The 19,699-nt window shown below is 33.2% G+C and overlaps 2 protein-coding genes across 3 annotated transcripts in view; one reads left to right on the top strand and one right to left on the bottom strand.

Annotated features, from left to right (window-relative positions):
- The first annotated feature begins 288 nt into the window (after positions 1-288).
- LOC125062836 (deformed epidermal autoregulatory factor 1) lies at positions 289-6,342 on the top strand. Of its 2 annotated transcripts, XM_047669021.1 has the most exons (6): positions 291-1,172; positions 1,249-1,305; positions 1,406-1,588; positions 1,937-1,957; positions 2,316-2,542; positions 3,404-6,342. In XM_047669021.1, exons 1-6 carry the CDS (start codon positions 452-454, stop codon positions 3,560-3,562), a joined length of 1,368 nt encoding a protein of 455 aa, XP_047524977.1. In that variant the 5' UTR covers positions 291-451; the 3' UTR covers positions 3,563-6,342. The 2 variants fall into 2 exon arrangements, with proteins under 2 accessions (XP_047524978.1, XP_047524977.1); XM_047669022.1 differs by lacking the exon at positions 1,937-1,957 and having other exon boundaries at positions 289-1,172.
- A 1,840-nt stretch (positions 6,343-8,182) lies between these two features.
- Positions 8,183-19,699, bottom strand: part of LOC125062350 (laminin subunit alpha) — a 54,251-nt gene continuing 42,734 nt past the window's right edge. Inside the window, exons 49-62 of the mRNA XM_047668198.1 lie at positions 19,088-19,236; positions 18,360-18,638; positions 17,889-18,102; positions 17,267-17,590; positions 16,561-16,744; positions 15,298-15,436; positions 14,267-14,499; positions 12,773-12,871; positions 12,135-12,308; positions 11,249-11,421; positions 10,769-11,008; positions 9,931-10,092; positions 9,214-9,445; positions 8,183-8,615 (exon numbers count right to left, since the gene is read on the bottom strand). Of these exons, the coding sequence (XP_047524154.1) occupies positions 8,353-8,615; positions 9,214-9,445; positions 9,931-10,092; positions 10,769-11,008; positions 11,249-11,421; positions 12,135-12,308; positions 12,773-12,871; positions 14,267-14,499; positions 15,298-15,436; positions 16,561-16,744; positions 17,267-17,590; positions 17,889-18,102; positions 18,360-18,638; positions 19,088-19,236 (2,865 nt within the window). The 3' untranslated portion in view covers positions 8,183-8,352. The remainder of the gene's footprint in view (positions 8,616-9,213; positions 9,446-9,930; positions 10,093-10,768; positions 11,009-11,248; positions 11,422-12,134; positions 12,309-12,772; positions 12,872-14,266; positions 14,500-15,297; positions 15,437-16,560; positions 16,745-17,266; positions 17,591-17,888; positions 18,103-18,359; positions 18,639-19,087; positions 19,237-19,699) is intronic.

The following is a 19,699-nucleotide window of genomic DNA, read 5'->3' as shown; positions in this document are numbered from 1 at the left end:
AAATTTAATAGAATCCCTGTTAACTAAAAAGGCTGCACAAATATTTTTTTAAGTTTATAGGAGACTATTTCAAAAGAAAACTCATTCTTTATATTTTTATCTTAAGTTATAAGAATATCCATAACACTACATACATACAATACCCATACGAAAGAATTATATCCACACCAAAGAGGCTAAATATAAAAACTAACTTATTAAAATTATTTTTGGCCTTGATTTCCTAACAAATTTTTACTTTCGGACTACAGTTGTCAGTTTCTTAAAGTTTAAATCTCCCGCCATAACCTCAATAGTTTCTATTCGATTCAATCTTCTACATTCTACACATTGAGTTATGGCCGACAACAACAGTAAGTCTGAAAAATGTGTAATAATTTTGTTTTACATACATAACGTTGTACAAACATTCGCAATTACACGTCACGGGCGCGTGTGAAGATATTTTGTTATGGCAGCCGAAAGAAGTTCGGAAAACGTCGTCATGCCGACCTCTACCGAAGCAACCGAAGACGATCCCTTGTCGACTTCAACCGAGCACGATAGCGATCGTTCAGATGTTAGAAATGTTACAATAAGACGTGGAATCAAATCATCTCGATTTACAAATGACACCAGCTATATTTCATCGCCTGCCTCTTTACAAGTTGGCACTCTAGTGCCAGGGACCTCTTTTAATGTGATAGCACCGGATCAGTTGCCACATTTTAAGCCTATGCTTTGTGTTGATAACGGTTTTATTTCGAGTAGTTCCCTTGCAGAAGATATTAAAACTACACATATCGTTATACAAGAATCAGCTTTGCCGACCCCACAAGAATCGAAACATATAAACTCTAATACAAATTCATCAATATCAGGTACGAGCAGCAGTAATCAGTCATGGACGGAAACAGCAAATATGCCTGTTATACCGATAAGATGCAAAAATACCTCGGCAGAATTACACAAAAGCAAGCTTGGGTCTGGTGGCCGTGGAAAGTGTATAAAGTATTGTTCTGAATGGTATACGCCAAGTGAATTTGAGGCTTTATGTGGTAGAGCATCCAGTAAGGACTGGAAAAGGTCTATTAGATTTGGTGGTAAAAGTTTACAAGTGCTAATTGAAGAAGGTATCCTGACTCCTCATGCTGCAAGTTGTACATGTGGAGCATGTTGTGATGATCTGACAGGTAACATTTCATGAGTTTGTAAACTTAATATATATGCTTTTAGTCAATGATCTGATTATTAAATGTTTCGTTACAGCAACAGGCCCTGTGAGGTTGTTTATACCATACAAAAGAAAAAAACGTAGTCCTCAAGGTACTGTTTTTAATTTAAATTTAAAAAGTATTACATATTTTCTTAGTAACTGTGCATAAGTCTGTAGGTTGTACCTTATACAAAATTTAATATGTTTTAGATGATATTCAAACAAAAACAACCCGATTAAGATCCAAAGGTAAACATGAACCAGAAAAGCCTGATATAGATATGTGTCATAACAGCAACTCTAAAGAGACATGGCAGTCCATTGCAGAAGAGCTGGAAAGTACCAGTGATTATGATTTGTTAGCTTCTGATCCCGCTCAGGATACCATTGCTAGTAAGTAAATGGCTTTTTATATGGAACAAAATATGACAAATATTTCTAGATGTCACTAATCATAATATTTGAGTAGATGAGCCTTTTTTGCCTACGAACTTGAAACACAGTTTTGGGATGCTTTTAATCAAGTAACTCTGGATTGAACTCATATACAGCCTCATAAATGGTATTTTAGAAAGCTGAACTAAAAGGCATAGCGTTTAGGTGACCCACATAAACTTGAAATAAATAATATAAATAAAGCTAAAGTAAAATTTTTAAATAAAATGTTTTATTGTCAGTTCCTGTACTTTTAGACATTTCATATTAAATTAATTTGTTATTTTTGTTTTTCCTGCAAAACAGTACCAGCACTTAAGGAAATAGGTGGGTACCATATTAAGTAATTTATTTTTTATCTATATAATCTGTTGCATATTTAACTGTAAAAGCAATTTGCTATTGTCACAACTAAAAAAACATTATCTTGTTTGGATATTAAAGACATGGAATCTATTTATAGTTTGTGTAAATTTATGAAACATGAAAAATGGCATTAGAGATTATTTTAAACTTTATACGACCACATTATAGGCTTATAAACAACAATTTACAATTTTACATATTATTTTTAAATATTGTCATGTCTTTATTAATTTTTCTTTATTTTATTGTCATATTAACTAAAAAAAATTGTTCTGCCACTTTAACTTTTTTCTACTATTAACACGAATACTATTTTTAGAAGTACCCACTACTAGCAGTGTAATGAAACGAATGGATGATATAGTGGACATATTTCTAAAATTATCTCAGGAGCTAAAGCAATGTGTAGAAGATATTCATTCAATAAATAAGAGTCAATTGGAAAGACTTGAGCATGTGAAGGCATCTGAATTATTAGCAACTTCTGTAGAAGCACAAGTTGAAGATGAGTTTGCTCCAAACACTGTGGAAGCAAGCTTAAAAAAGGTAATCTAAAAACTTATTATATATATTTATTTAATTGATTTAACCTGATTGTGCATGTAATTTTCTATAACACATGTAGAAAAATTATTACATATTATAATTGTTTTATGTTCTTACTGTTGAATTGCCTAAGAAACTTTTTATGGTATTGAAAGCCACGTTGCTTTGGGACAAGGATGTCCCTGCTCATACTTTTAAACACTCAGGCGGACGCCATCCACTCCTAGCTCCTAATATCGAGGTAACCAATGGGTTGGTCTAGTCCTCAACTGCAGGTCATGAGGTTTTGGTTTGTTTCTCTGGTGTATAAAATTACAATAGATATCCCAGAGCCATTGCAGAGCAATTGTAGAGCAGGCTTGTCTGCGTTCGCCTGTAGAATATAATTATTTTGAAGTTAAAGAAGCATGCAGCCTTAAGTTTGTGGGCTATGAAAATATGACACTTTGAAATTGCTCATAACTCAATGAGTGTTCAATGGAAAATGATATTTAAAAAGTCTTTGATCTCTTAAGTTTTTGTCAGGTTGTTGACATCTCCAGAGAACAGCAGAACTAGCTGGTGTTCATCTATGTTCTCAACATAGTATTAGTTTCCAAAACTTCAGAGATATGAGGTGTGGCAAATTAAACACCGAATGGCGATTTGTTATATAGGAGGACTTCCATTGCCGCCCCAACCAACACCAATTTCATAGTTTCTGACCCAATCTAGTTAGGTGTTATTGTTTAGGCTGTTAAAGATCTTTTTGCAACAGACCCTTAACTCCAATCTCGGCATAAAGCCGATCAGAAAATTGATGCTGTCATTAAGATAATATGACTTTATATAGTATAGTAATACTTTGTGTATTTCTTACAGTGTGCCAATTGTAACCGCGCCGCATCAGCAGAGTGTTCCTTATGTCGTAGAACACTATACTGTTCAACATTTTGTCAGAAAAAAGACTGGGCTGTACATCAAATTGAATGTTTGCGTGATGTACCCACCATGCTTATTGTAGAAAGCCAACCCCAATAATATATATCTTATTTATTTATGTAAAAATTTTATGTGAATATTTAATGTTAAGCATAAAAGAACATATTCTAAATAACACTGATAAGCAATATTGAAAGTGAATTAATCATTAATTAATCCAGATGGAAAATATGACCGCGATATAGAACGCCAAGTGAATGCTAAGAATAGAATAAATAGTTGCATTCCTTTATGTATAGCCAAGAAATCTCAAATGAGGCGACTGGCCATACAAAAGGGAATGCTTAGATGGTTTGGCCGTGTGGAACAGGTGTATGGGAAGCGACTTACAAGTATGATAAACATGGCAACCATGGATATTGATGTCGGGTTGGGCAGGCCTTGTCGTGTTGTGAACATATAAATAAAACTGGCTTAAATTAAGCCGATGTTAATGGGGTAACGATGTGTAGTGATCTATCGTGTCAATTTAAACGAAGTGATTGTAACCAAACTTGTTGGACCAAAATATCCAAATATGTACAGTGGATTTCGCGTATAACGACGATGAAAGGAACCACTCTAATTTCGTCGTTACAGGCAAAGGTAGAAGTATAGGCATGTGTATAGTTTATATTAATTTATTATTGAAAACATTTTCAAACATAGTTATTCACTAGTTTCTTTTCAGTACATTCACATTCTAAAAATTGTGTAATATTAGTTTGTTTCAATTTATATTATGTGCTAGTGTATGCTGTATTCTATTTTCATTACTTCTTTAATATCTATAATTTTAACAAGGATTACACAAGTCACAATTAAGAAACGTTAATGCAAAAGAGTTTTACAAGATGATAGGGTAGCCAATCGTAATCGGACGACTGCTCGAAGGTACTTTGAATCAAGTTAGAAGGGCATTTTCGACATCTAGATTCGTCAGCTTGCGGTTTTTCTTAATGTTTAAGAATTTGAATTCAAAGTATTCTGATACTTTATCACAGTTTTTCCACATCGTTGTTGTTGTTGAATGGGAAACTTTGTATTCTTAGCACAAATCAGCATTGTTTTCACCGTTTGTCAATTTTAATATGATTTCCGTCTTTTCTTTAACATTAAATGTGCGTCTATCAGCCATACTTATTCAAAAGTTTACTTTACCCTGTTACTACTCAGAATATCACTTTGAAACTGACCCATAAATTTAACTCCGAAACGTAAACGCTTACCTACCCTACCTACTTAGCTGATCTTCAAACAAAAGGTAAAGGTCTCCGCAGTTTCTGACCATCTGTGTGAATGTAAACAAAAGATAAGAAATATTTGTGAAGGAAATAAATGTTTGTGACTTTGGCGGCTGACTGGTCGCAAAATCTGCATGGGATTTCTAGGAATTTGTTACAAATAAATTCATTAAAAAGTCTCTACCCGAACTCGGTGTTACATACAAATGTGAAATATGAATTTTTTACTAAAGTATGCTTTAAATTCTAGGGACTTAGATTTAACGTCGTTATAACTAAATGGTCGTAATAAATGAAATCCACTGTATATGCTTGTAAATTCTGTTAATCATATACATATAACATCTTATTAAAATTAACGCTGCTCCTATTCAGCCGTGTTGGCCAAAAAAAATCTTCCAGTGTGTTTTGATAGTTTGGTCTTCGTTACCTCTGCCATGGTTAGCCTTATCGTTTACAAACATATAGACTTAAACAATAGATGCGCTAGTTAGTAAATATTTTATGAAATAATGTTTATTATATTGTTAATAAAAAAGATCGTTTTACCAATTTATTTTATAGTTATTTAACTTGTACATATAATGTGAATGAAATTTAAAAAAATGCCATGGGATTACGAGCGATAATAGATTACTGTGGGACTTGTACTTAATTGAGTGATTGTCATAAATTTGCATCGGATCAGTCCTCCATTCTATATAAGATAAATTTATCATAAATGTGATTTAAACTGAACACCAAAAATTAATATAAAGTGTAGATGTAATAATAATAATTTTATAAATGACACTTATACAATTAAAATAAAAACAAATCTTTTCGATTTACATATGCCTAGTTATTTAATAATAATGCAAAATTTAAATACGAATAATAGTGTTGTAATTTTTTATATTAAATTCAAGATAATGATTACTTAAATTTTGTTGTAATTTCGCTATGACACTTAGGCCGGATATTCTTTTTAGCAATTCTTAGTAACAATGATCCGATAAATCAGAGATGTATGTCAATATTTATGTTGTTGATTGAGCAATAGCAAATATTTTTCACGGTTAAATATGCAAAAATAATTATTATTCTTATTTTTATATTGCACCTATTTCCTTAAGTCATAAAAACGAATGAATATAATATGAAATGTCTAAAGGTAAAGGAAGCATTTTATAAATTTGTTAGCTATGTTTAGCTTATTTGTTTCAAGTTTCTGTGGGTCACATGTCCCTATGTTTTCTCAGAATCTCAGCTGGGTAGAGTACCATTTACTAGGCTGTGTATGAGTTCGTTCCAGTTACTTGATTTAAAGCGTACAGAAACTGTTACAGGCAAAAACTTATCTATTTATGTAATAATTAGTGGCATATACCTAGTAATATTGGTCAATAAAACAAATTCATTACTGACTAGCAATAGTATCCTGATTGGGATCAATTCAATTTGTATAAGGTACAAGCATAACTTTTATCAACGTACAAACTTGCCTTATGCGTTGTTACTGAGAAGATATCATGTTATTTTTTAAACAGTGCCTTTTTTAAGCGTTCATCGTTTATGGTTATGTAATTTGAAGAAGTATTAAAGAATTATGAATTATCTTGTTTCTCATTAATAGCCATATAATATATATACTAAATTTCCTATAAATCTTATACATTTATGGTGTAGATTTTAAAATTTGAGTTTGAATTTTCAAATAAATACGCTGGGTTTTGTTAAATTAAAAACGTAAATGGTGACTTTTGTGTCAATGTTTTCTTTTTTTAATAGACCTGTGCCACTATCACGATATTTTCTTTCACTCTTTACGGAAGCGTTAAATTGAGTGCTCAGAATAAACTCATTGGCTGAGCCGTGATACGAATATCTCAGTTTCGACAGTAACCAGCCTGGCCAATATTTTTTTGCCAGTCAAATACATATACCTAAATTGAAATATTTTTTCCCCGGTTTAGACATGTTTGGTAAGGACTTAATTTTTCTATTGTTATAAACGGACGGTGCCGGCGACTCCGCCCCCTAGTGTGGTCACGTTCTTGCAACATTACGTCAACAAGAACAACAAGACATTACGTCTATTTACACTTTATCCACTCCTTATATGGAAATTATATTCGTTTTTACAACAAACTCCCAAGCGAAATTAGAGAATTATCACTAAATAAATTCAAAGCCCTCGTTAAACGAAAATTAATCAACAAAGCTTTTTATAAATTTGAGGACTACTTAAATGATCCTAATCCTTGGGATTGAATTGCTCCAGTTCAAACAATTTGTATGACAATACTTGGCGATTAAAAAGAGTGGCGGAAACATTGATATACAAAAACCCAAGATGCACAATCAACGTCTAAAAAACGTCCTCAAAAAATGAGCGCAACATTCTAAATTGTGCTCTTATTTCAAATAGTCTCGCGTCTAATAAGTGGAGTCGATGTTATTTATTTGTGTTTTTTTTATAAATAAATTTATGTACTTTTGAACTTTTTTGTGTGTAGATTTTGACAAATATATTTACGCTATATAAAGTGTAGGTCAGGAGGTAGCCAATTTAACATTTTTTTTTTAATTTAAAGAAAAAACTTTTTAACCGGATTAAAGTTATGTATTATTATAAATTTACAACTATTTAACATCCAACACCTTATGTCTTCAGTCACCGTGACCACGCACGCTGTAAAGCACCCGAAAAGTCGGATAAATTTAAAATTATGTTAAATAGTTGTAAATAAAAAAGTCATGTGCGACTCCACTCAATACCTTGTCCTACCGACCACGGTCGGTCGTAAAATTTTATTGCTTTATGTACGTATAAACTGCGTTGTAATAACAACTTTAAGCAATTCGCGTAAGGTTGATTTTGCAATAATATATGCTTGTAACATATACTGTTATAGACATACTGTTATAGAAAGGGACAGAAATAGTGTTTCGGGACACTTTCGAGTGTTACTTTTATTCGAGACTGTGCATCTTGGGTTTTTTGTATATCAATGGGCGGAAAGTTTCTTGCCAGTTCTTCTTACCCGCTCTACTCCCTTGACTTGCGAACTGGTAGTAAATGTAAATTTACGATTAATTTAACTTGACGATTCAAAAGTGTACTTGGTTACCCACTTGAATAAAGGTATTTTGAGTTTTACATAATAAAATTTTTAACAGAATAAACAATATTTTTACAAATTTTGTTTATGTGAAGTGTTCATACACATGTAGCGTAGGTAATATGCATAATTAAAAGCTAATTAAAAACCATATAAACCTCCTTACTATAATACATCTGATTATTTAAATGGCTTCCTAGTAAAAGATAAATGTTTTTTAATAACCAAACTCAATGGTTAATAAATTGTTAATTTTTAAACCTTATAGATAAAATTTACTTAATATGTTATATATATTTTAATTAGTAAAGGAAGGAAATAAATAAAACATCTTTGTGGTAGATATTTATTGAATTATATATAGTAAAAAATTACAAGTTCAGGAAAGTACACATTAACATCGTTATATATTAAATAGTATTGGAGTAAAAAGTATAATGAACAATATGGCTGCTTTAATCGATTATATTTGATTTGAAGGAAATTACATATTTATAAAAATTTAGTCGTTAGGACATACGCCGATATGCGTGTTGCGTTTAGCGGCATTTAGGGGTATGTGGATTGGCGTATTGTTAATCACAATGTTACGAATACACCCTGTGAAGCCGCGTCTTGAACGCACACCCCTGACCTTGTAAACAGGGCGTTCATGACCTCCGATGTACAGTGCAGACCTCGTATCGGTGGATCCAGATTGACCTAAACCAGCGTCTGACAAGTGTCCGTCCACGCCCACGGATACCACGTGACGAGACTTGACAGCTGCAAATAATTTTCTATTTGAGTGAGTGGCTACGGTGGGATATTATTTTTGAATGTTTATTTTTTTATTGTCAAACAAAGTCGCTTATTTGTCTACGCATTTAACGGAACTCCCTAGACAGAGTGATTTAAGAATGTTTATATATCTATATGTTGTCTTTAGTCCGTTTAAACTTTAAATCGCTCCGCACTAAGACTGAATGCACTGTGTGAAGCCGGGTCGTGTCGTTGGTAAATATATTATCAATGATTTATACACAGCCTAAACTAACAATTAAATAAAACTATTACACTATATATATATATAAAGGATTTATTTAAGGGCGTATTTAAAATTTTATTATATCATCGTAAGCAGCTGAGCCGTGTTATATACCGTTAAAAGTGACAGAGCGATCCCAACTTACGAATATTTGTAAACAAATTTAATGTAAGTAGTTCTTTCAATAACCGATCGCTACAGCAGTTGGAAATAACAGAAAAACGCAAATGATTTTTCGAAAACCCTAAAAATTGCAAACGAAGAAATGATTGTTTAAATAAAAAATACAATAAAGAAACAAAATGATGAGTTTGAGAGTCCATAAAACAAACTTACCATATATTCTGTGCCAATTTCCATCGCATAGAGAAAACTTGTCTCCCAATTTGTAGCTCGCGTGGAATGGCCCTTTACCATTCTCCACGTTGGCGACAACCTCATTCTCTAGAAGTTCTAGAATCATAAAGTCTCGTCTGCCGTGTACACTTAGCAACAGCCCAGTCGAGTTCCGCGGCTTTACCTCCATCGAAATGGAAATTTCGTAACCCACCTTGAAGTTCTCCATTAACTGAAAACGATACATTTCCATTGACCCAATTACGGCCATCGACATGCCTTACTTATTCAACTAGGTGTAGCTGTATTGACATAATACAGAGTTTTAAGACTTGTCTAGCTATTTTTTCTGTATGAAGTTCGGCAGTGCGCAAAACGAGATTGACTTACGAATTAGAACAATAGTTAATAATTATAACAAAACCTAATTAGCGAGAACTAGAAAATGCATTAGTAACAATAGATAAATTATGTCTACTACCTACTACGTTCAATATAGTTGATTAGGGAATATTGTTTCTTAATCTAAGTATATTCATAAGTGTACATTGTGTTACCTATATGAATAAATGATTTTTGACTTGACTTGGACTATTATTAACTAGTATTCCTCAAAATGAGTAATTTTTTGAGTAATTTTAAACTTAAGCAAAATTTCATTCTTAGCCGTGTCTTCCTAGTGTAAATTCCAATGTGCTGAAAATACTCGTAACTCACCTTTAAGTAATTACTATGGGCATTATTAGACGGGCCAAAGTACACGCCATCTTCAACGTTATCAGTACAACGAAGCGAGTTCACTCTCGCCCGAATATCGTTAACGTATTGCCCATTCATCATGAGCCCTTTCAGGCAACCCTTGAATGGCTGGTAGAAGTCCTAGAATAATTTAGGTATTATTAAACAAATTCAATAATGGCAGGGATTTACGTCTAAGTTCAAAGCATTTGTGAGTCAAATATGTTGTGTCATGTTAACTAACGACTTAGGGTCCTTCAAGAAACGCGTACAGATTCCTGAAAAGCGGTAACAGACTAGCAAAGGCACGAGTGGGCAGCGGTATTATTTAACATCAGAAGAGCTTCTAGCCCATATACCACTATTTATTTATTATTATTCCACTAGTCTTTTTAATCGCAGTCTTTTTTTTTACAAAAGTAAGCTTCAACGCTTTCATTACGTCTCTTATGACACTTGATGCATCTAATCATAAAAATAGGTTATCAGTAACGATAAACCTTAAAACTTATGAATCAAATGCAGACGATTTTCATGAGATTTGTATCAGTACTCAGTTCAAGATGTAAACTATAAAGAATATTGTCTAATGCTTTGCCATCAACTTATAACTATGATTTCCTGATTCTATACACTAATATAATAAAGAGGAAAGATTTGATTGTTTGTTTGCATTGAGTAGCCTCCAAAGCTAAACTGATTAGAAAAAGTCCTACATTATCCTCGAACATAGGCAATACAATTTATATTATAAAAATGTCTAGACGCCGACTGACCGCTAATTAAATAAATAACTTAATAATAATCGGTCACTTACTTCAAGATTCTGCTTTTCAGTCCCGTTAAAGGTGCTTAACCCACCATAGTAATAAGGCGGTGATAGGTGCGCGGGCGCAACACAAGACACGCTAGTTTCACCCACATGATCAGAATCCACCGTTAATTTGCCATGACCACCATTACGTACTATGGTGACTGTGTGCCAATCTGTTCCATTGTAGGTGCGACTTGAGACTACCTGACCGGTCTCACCACCGCAGTTGAATGAGAAATGGAGCTATAACAAATCATTATATTAAAAATTAAACTCAGAGTAAAAAACTCAGACTCAAAAGAAAAAACGCTGCTGCTTTGGTCTTTCGATTTCCTCACAATATTTTCCTTCACACTAGTCGGATTTCGAACGCTCAAGCCAATAGGCGAACACCGTTCTCAAAAAGTCTTAAAGAATTTACAGTATGCTCCACATTTAACAGCACTTATCCATAGACAAAACTATTTTTTTTAAATAATTTACCTTGGCGTCCTTCATATAGAGCGCAAGGAACTGTGTTGGTGCGCGATCGGCGCGCGCGTAGAATATTAAACCGCCGTGTTGGTCGTACGTACGGAACGTAATTGTAAGATCAAAACCTTCCAATTGCCTGCCTGGGAGCTTTCCGTACTCTATACGACTATCGTTGCGGGAACCTAATAAAGCATTTCAAACGTAATAAGAATCTTTAAGACAAGAGATCCTTCTCTTTTAATTCAAATTCAGACTCCTGTCTGGAGGAGTGCTTTGAATTAAAACCTATTCCTAACAGATATAATTAATATAAAAATCAAATTAGGTATTATTTATTTGAATGTATTGAATAATTCTTTTTTTGTTTGTTTGATTTTGTAAATTTTTGAACCTTTTTGTAGTAAAATGTATTATGTATTCCATCTCTGGCTATATTTTCAGTGTAACTGTTTGTTATTATATATAATTTATGTTAGCTGTAGGATTACGAAATGAATAAATAAATAAAATCACAAGACTTTCATCCTGCCGATTCATAATCGAATAATTCCTTAGGTACATTTTATTTTTTAAATTATACCTTACTGAATTAGTACCGCGGAATTTTGTCTAAATTTGACAATATAATTTTTAATTCATTCGAATTAGGTATTATATTACTTATTTATTAATTTGATTGAACCTTTTCGTATATACATATTATGTATTCCATCTTTGGCTATATCTTTAGTATGATTGATTTTTGTTAAATATAATTTATGTTAGCTGTAGGAATATGAAATAAATAAATTTCATGAAACTTGGTTGCTAGTGCGATAGTGATTATAATGAATAATAAGCTTTTATAAAGTTCGGCGAATGGGCTTGTATCAAAATCATGTATCAAACGACTTACCAAATCGGTATCCTTCTACCGGATCTCCAATGTGGTACTGCGGATTATAAGCTAAAGCACAACCAGCTTCTGGCTTTGGTTGTGGTATTTTTGTGGTAGTAGGTCGTAAGAACGGAATTCGTGTGGTTGTTTCCGTTGTGGATTGAGTTGTTACTTCAGGTACTAGGTCTATAACTGAAGAATTATTAAAATAGTATCACAACATTTTGAAAATAAAAATGTATAACTAAATATTAATTGTATACAATCATATAACAATCAAGACCTAGTGGGTGATTTGGTAATGCACGTGGTATATACTAGGAGTATTTGGTTCGTAAATTAACGAAACCCTAATTTTTTTTACGTGATCTTTAGCACGTAAAATACGAAACACTATTTTAACTTCGCGCTCCGTTGATATTGGAACTAAACAAACAGACATCGTGCGAATATAAATCATGTAGTATGGAACTAGACGATTTTGCGAGAAGCGTGATCATTTAGATGGTAGGTAACGCCTGTCGCAGTGATTTTTGACGAATACTTGTGGTACTTTTGGTACGTCATTAAGTTATCCAACGTCTTCTTTATAGTAAAGTAAAATATATTTTTATTCAATTATTAATAATAACATACAAATACAAAGGGACCTTTACCTTTATCTACAGTAGGAACCACTTCAGCCTCTTCATTTCCGTTAATATTTGGTGTTGGCAAAACATCTTCTTGAGGTGGCGAGGGCCAAGCAGATTGATCTGTTACGATGTATTTTTTAATTTAGTAAAATGTTAATTCTATTTTTGTCATATCTGAAGTGTGTAGATCTTTCCTTTGCTAACGTTTATCTTGTAACCGGATTTGAATGCGGCTTTTAATAGACAGAGTGATTCAATACAGAACAAAACTACCGAGTACTTTTTTCGACATGACAATAATAGGGTTGGGCCTGACGTCCTAAGCCCACGCTGTCATGCAAGAACTGTTCTTTGCGAGCCAACAACGTCTATGGTGAGATTATGGTAGCTAGCAGTAGTAATTACTACTGCGGCTAATAAATGTACTACCCAGTCAATTATTTTTAGCGATAATTTTTTTTCAATAATCGTAAATATTAATTAACGAAAGGTATATCGTTAATTAATATTTACGATTTATTTATTTTATTAATGATAAACACTATAGTGTTTATCACTACATAGTATAAAACAAAGTCGCTTTCTCTGTCCCTATTTCCCTTTGTATGCTTAAATCTTTGAAACTATACAACGGATTTTGATGCGTTTTTTTTTAATAGATAGAGTGATTCAAGAGGAAGGTTTATATGTATAATAACATCCATTAAATAGTGGAGAAGTACTGTTATTTTTGAGGTTTCTAATGTGATGTCGTAAATAATTACATTTTTTCCGCTTACATTGCAAACGCAGGCTGAACCCTACGAGTTTTATCAAAATAATGTACTAAGTATTGTACACATTGAAAAGGTCTACAGAAAAGTCCGTGATGGTATATGTCTATCTCATATGGATCACCCACAATAACTTTTTTTTGTCATTTACTTTATACGACAAATAATGGCTAATTTTCGAAGCGATTTTAACCAATACATCATTAATCCTTAACCAATTAAATACCTTGAATACATTGTTCATTTAATATAGATCTATATGGCCCTTTACACCGTATGATTTAAGTGAATATTTTCGAAGATATTACAGATTTAAGAATTGCGGGACGTAGCGTTTGCGGCGGTACCGGCCGGCCGCACAGTTTTTCTGTAGTGTATTTAGTATCAGCATTGCACGCGTGCGAAGCCGGGGCGGGTCGCTAGTCATTAATAAAACTCAAAACTCAGTGTATAACAGAAATGATTTGTTAAATATAATTGTTGCCCTAAGCACTCAGTTACAACCTAATTAAAAGTTTAATTAATAGTGCAACCGATTGAGCCTCGAATACCAGTTTACAAAGGCTCCATCTGATCCTCTCGAAGTATCAAATTTCTGAAAATTAAGTGTTAAACGGACAAAACAATTAGTCAATCAGCAGGCAGACCTAAGTTCAAGAGTTGCTGACATTCATGGCGTCGAACAATGACTGCGACCGATTTTTTTTAAATATTTCAATAATATCTATAAATAGAGACTTACCAGGAGGTACTCCACCCGTGGTAGTGGTTGTGCCGCATCTACCGAAGGTAACACTGTGGTTGCTGTATGGCTCCAATAAGTTCAATACGCGTCCATTAATTGTCGCATCGGCTATACAGCCTGTAAATGGTACCTTTGAACCAACTTTACCGCCAACCACGTATCCTGGTTGAACTCCTCCCACGAATAGGACACCATTTAATATATGCAACGGTGCCGGTGCTGTATCCGTGCTGTAAATAAATTTTAGTTACGTTTTTTTTTATGAAAGTATGTAAAAAATTAGTTATTCTAGTAGTCTGTTGTCATGTGGAAATTGAAGTTGACAATTTAGAGAGAAAGATAGCGTTTAATTAATTTGAAGAGTAGAAATTTGTAACTTTTTAAATCGATTTATTATTAGACAGCACCACATTCGTCAGTTCCGCTAGTAGTTAATAAAAATCTTACAGCGACGCTTTTCTTTGTTTCCAAATATATTTGGAATATATGTATTTAGTGTGCCGCTTTAATTCACAGATATAGCAACGATAGACATTTCAAAACACTATAACTTATTGATAAAAACTAATTCAGTCTAATTGCACTTTTCAACTCTTTCGTCTCTTTCTGTGAAACTGTGTTTACACGATGACGAAAAGAGATAGATGATTAGTTAAAGAGTTGGTGTAGACTTTTTAAATAAGAATGTTCCCAAACCTTACATTAGGTAAGTAAATATAATTGTAATATGTATTGTTCTAAAGTTGTCTGTGTTATGTGTGTGTTCTTAACCTATAAATATTGTACCATATAGTCGTTGCTGAAGTACTAACGACATATGATGGATAAATCGGTTTTAAGTTACTAGACCGCCCGTTGTCCTACAACTCGTCTAAGTTTACTAGTGCACCTTATTATCTACCGCAACCTAACACTAATTAAAAAAAAAAACGTAAACAATAGAAAAAATAATGGACAATGCGTGTATTGCGAATGGGACCAGTGTTACCGCAGCACAGCAAAAATTAAAATAATTAAAAAAGACCTACCTAAAGTAATCAAAATCGTCAACCACAAGCCGTAAAGCCTTGTTACTATGTGTGACAGCTACCACGTGCCACTGCGAGTCGTTGTATGTACTTATGCCTGTATCGAGTCTCTCACGTTGACTCATCAGTACAAGACTTCCTGTAATTATAAAACATATTTCGTTATGTTGGCTTCAGCGTGCAACACAACACTGGTGTCATGCGTTCTCACAATGCCATCCGGCATAGTAAGAGGTCTGGAGGTTTTAGTAAGAGGTCTGGAGGTTTTAGTAAGAGGTCTGGAGGACTCGAGGCAACAAAGGAGTAGATCAAATTATTTTCCAAAGAAAATAGACAATTTTTTTTCGATTACAATAAATAATTTATTGTGAAACATAGTATAGATTTATTTATTTGTACTTCATTGCCATAATACACATAATTAAACATTTAGAAAAAAACCAAAAAGTAAGTAGGTTACATAAGTTACTAGGCAACGGGCGGCCTTATCGCTAACAAGCGATTTCTTCCAGGCAACCCTAAAATGGATCCATAGAAAAAAAAGAAACACCTACAGAGGGTAAAGTACAAGAGATGCATAATTAATTAACAAAAAGATACTAAAAATAACATGCAACTATAACTGAAATTAAATAAAATAAAGTCAAAAGAAAAGGTATAAATAATAGTATGTATAAACAGACTAGGTAACACACACACAATGTACACTTATCCATCATAAGTGTAGATTGTGTTACCTAATAAAGAAATACATATTAAATGCTTCTAACTTTACATTTACTGCCAGTTCTCAAATCAAGGGCGAATAACGAAGAAGAACTCGCAATAAACTCTCCGCCATTTTTTTTAGATTGGTTTATACCTCCCCTGAATCTAATTATGCCGTGTTACAAAAATTTTGAGAACAATCTAATGCAATCAGAGGCCATATAGTATTGTAGCACTACTGATATATTTAGCTTCCTGAATACGGTTTCTCTGTATAATTTCTATATTAATAAATTCATTTAAATATTACTCGCGGGTTGTTACTACAAAGCATGCTATTTTTGCCCCTTAACCTACACCCTGTACAATTAGTGTTAACACGTAAGAATTTATTGTAAATTATGTCACTTAATTAGAAATCGGAGAATATGTTTCTTAGGAAAAATTAAACTCTCAAGCCAAATATTCCATTTTACTATATTTTGACCCATAATTCATTTTAACAGATTTAGCGATTTAGGCGTAATTTAGAAGAAACTTTCACATCATAAATACCTTTGATAAGTGACAGGGATATGCTATCTGGCATCGTGTTGGTTTGCATTCTACTTAAGTATAGGAATAGCAGTCCGTCCGGCATGGACGTCTTGAATTTGAGAGTTAGCTGAAGGTTCTCGGTGGTTATATCAACGAACCGAAGGTAACTGTCTTCACCAGAGAGTGACACCAGTGAGGCGAACTGAAATATAATATATGCATTGTATTACTCTGGCTTCTAGAACATTCTGTATGGAAAATAAATTATACGCCGTTAAATATAAAATTTCATTAACATTTTTCCTATTAAACTGTATTCCTTGTGAGTCTGTCCACACACTAGGGCGCCTCTATGTTATGGGTTATAGATTACAGTTAACCACAAAAGGAATTTAAGTGATAGGCAAAGATATTTTTGAAGAAAAAGTATTTATGGGATAAATAAATCTTACTATAAATAAATTGATTTAATGTTTTAACGATAACTTATACTTAACTAAGTCACTTACTCTTAACTTATAGTTAAGCATACGGGCATCCAACAATAAGTTGGCTGTATGTAGTCTATGTAAAGTTTCAATAAAAATAATTTGAAATGTAAATATAAAACTTTACTTTTAGATAATATGTCAAATTAATAATTAATATATTTATGCAAGAAAAGAATTTTCTTTGCAAGACTTACTGAAACTGAAAAATATAACTAAAGGTAATAATCAATTACCTGACACCCATAAGCGATGCCAACAGACTCGGCATTATCGCTCAAATCAATGTTGGTTCCATCAATGCTTATTTGTCGTATGCATCCATCGAATCCTTTATCTGTGACTTGTATAATACCCTTATTATTACCACCAAAGTTCATTGTATCTAAAGCCGGAATTTCCTTTACTGGCGACGTCGACGCCATTTTTAATATCTCATTGTCAACTTTGAGTGAACATGAACTGAAGTATCTGGCCGCATCCAGTCTATGCCATTTGCCATCGTTGTATGTCTTTGTCGTACCTAGTATGACCATATCGTCTGTGTTTCCTAGAGATACCTGAAAGTTAAAAAAATACAATAAATTTATGAATAAAAATACATAAATTTTATGAATAAAAAATACAATAAATTTTATGAATAAAAAATACAATAAATTTTATGAATAAAAAATACAATAAATCTTGAGAATTTAAAGCCTTTTTAATATTATATTACCTTTCATTAATTTTATTGAATTAAGTGCGCTGGGACTGTTAGTACAGAGTTTTAAGTTTTTACTATTCACAACTTAAATTAAACCCCCGAATTAATATTTTTATTAAAAAAAAATGTATTTAGATGGTATGTTTAAATACCTGTAAGTACACTCGTCCGTCCTGCAATTGTATTGAGAAAAAGTGTTTATTTTCGCCCACAAGATAAATAAGACCGTCTGGTGCGTAAGTCCTGAAGAATAGGAACACTTGGTTCTTTTGAGGTCCCAGGAAACCTCTGCCAGGCATTGTTACGTGAGATTTGCCGTTGAACCGATATTCTTGGGGTCCCGATTGGGATGTTATAAGCTTATCTCTGAAAAATAACGTATTTTTAACTTAACTAACTAACATAACTAACATTATAAGTGACAGAAAAACATACGCAAAAACCATTTTTATTATTAGTAAATTGTCAAGGTACAAAATAACTTACATTCAAAAGTTTAATGTATAATATATAATAAAATGTTTTTATATAATATACGTTAATTTTTCAAATTATTAGGTTTTTCGTACGTACATAACACAGGACTATTTGTCTAATGCTAATGTTAATAGCCTATTCGTTACCTTTGTCTAGCGCCCTTAAGATTAGCAGCGGTACGGAAGTTCCATAGGCCGACAGGTGTATCACCAATCATTAGTTCTTCTATCTGTCCTTCAAACGCGGGGAAACTGACACCTTGCAGTTTCGCGTCTGAGGGCACGCCGCCAACGTATAATTTCGATTTTTCGCGGTCCAAGTTGAATATTGTATGCTGTCCTGGTAACACCGCCTCTTTCTCGTGAACACTCTCCGAGCCATTGTCGAGGTTTTCGCGTATCGATAGTTTCACATTGCGTCCGATTCTGTGGATTTGTTTGTAGATTTATATAATTTTAAGCACTTGTGAACAGTGAAGTAGGTGAACTTATAAAAAAACATGTTAAATATTTTCTGATTAAGAGTCACAAGTCATCTGCGGCGATTAAGACGATTTTCTTGAAATTTTCTAAATGTTTAGTACAGTATATTTTATAAAATTAAAAGCTTCCTTCACAGTTGGATGCATCGGGACAGCTGGAAAATTCCAAACCCATTGTGGGGTTCCAACCCTAGGTTGAGTCTTTAACCAATACTAAACGAAAGTGTTATACAATGTACTTTTAGGACCAATGTTATTTTTTATTAGGTTGGACAATATAGTCTTAATAAGGCTTAATAATAATAAAAGCGTTGCACTGCGTAATTTGTATATTTAAATTTGTGTATTAAGGTATTTAAAAAAGAAAATGCTTAAACATTTATAACATCTTACCTATCAACAATCACTTGGTACCAACGGTTGTCTGCTACGAATTTCTCGCTACCAATGCGGACCGGTTCTCTGCCAGACTCGGCGCTGTCCCCTATATCCATTACAAGGTATGGGTAGCCATTTTGCACTCCGACTACCATGAAATCATCCTAAAAATATACAATTGTTTTAAACAACTAAAAACTTTATCACTTATTGTATACTAAAATCCAATCAATATCCTTTAACCGGGCAAAGTCCCTTATTTATTTTTGAAATCAACACACGTATATATTATATAATCAATAATAATATGAGTCTCCACATCAGATTGCATCCGTTTCTTTGATCATTTTTATTTTATAGACAAGAAGTTGATCACCCTTCTGAGCATGAAACACGCCGTCAACTTTCTTGGGTCTAAGGTTTCCTTACGATATTTTCCTTCACCGCACAAGCGAGTATTAAATGCACTTCTAGAAAAGTCCATTGGTGCACAACCGTGATTCGAACGGATAACCCAAGGCCACTAGGCTAACACTTATATACACAAACACTTATGTAAATAATTTTGTTCTGGAGCTTGTTTGAGCAGTTTGTTTACGTCAGGTTATTTTCCAGTAGCATTAACGA

Source organism: Pieris napi, chromosome Z, assembly GCF_905475465.1.
Source record: "Pieris napi chromosome Z, ilPieNapi1.2, whole genome shotgun sequence".
NCBI classification, from domain to species: Eukaryota; Metazoa; Arthropoda; class Insecta; order Lepidoptera; family Pieridae; genus Pieris; species Pieris napi.
This window is presented reverse-complemented; position numbering and strand designations above follow the sequence as displayed.

Coding starts and splice junctions, on each gene's coding strand:
- LOC125062836 (XM_047669021.1), top strand. CDS start 452: ATGGCAGCCGAAAGAAGTTCGGAAAACGTCGTCATGCCGACCTCTACC. Junction 1,306..1,405: donor AAAAAAACGTAGTCCTCAAG/GTACTGTTTTTA, acceptor AATATGTTTTAG/ATGATATTCAAACAAAAACA. Junction 2,543..3,403: donor TGGAAGCAAGCTTAAAAAAG/GTAATCTAAAAA, acceptor TATTTCTTACAG/TGTGCCAATTGTAACCGCGC.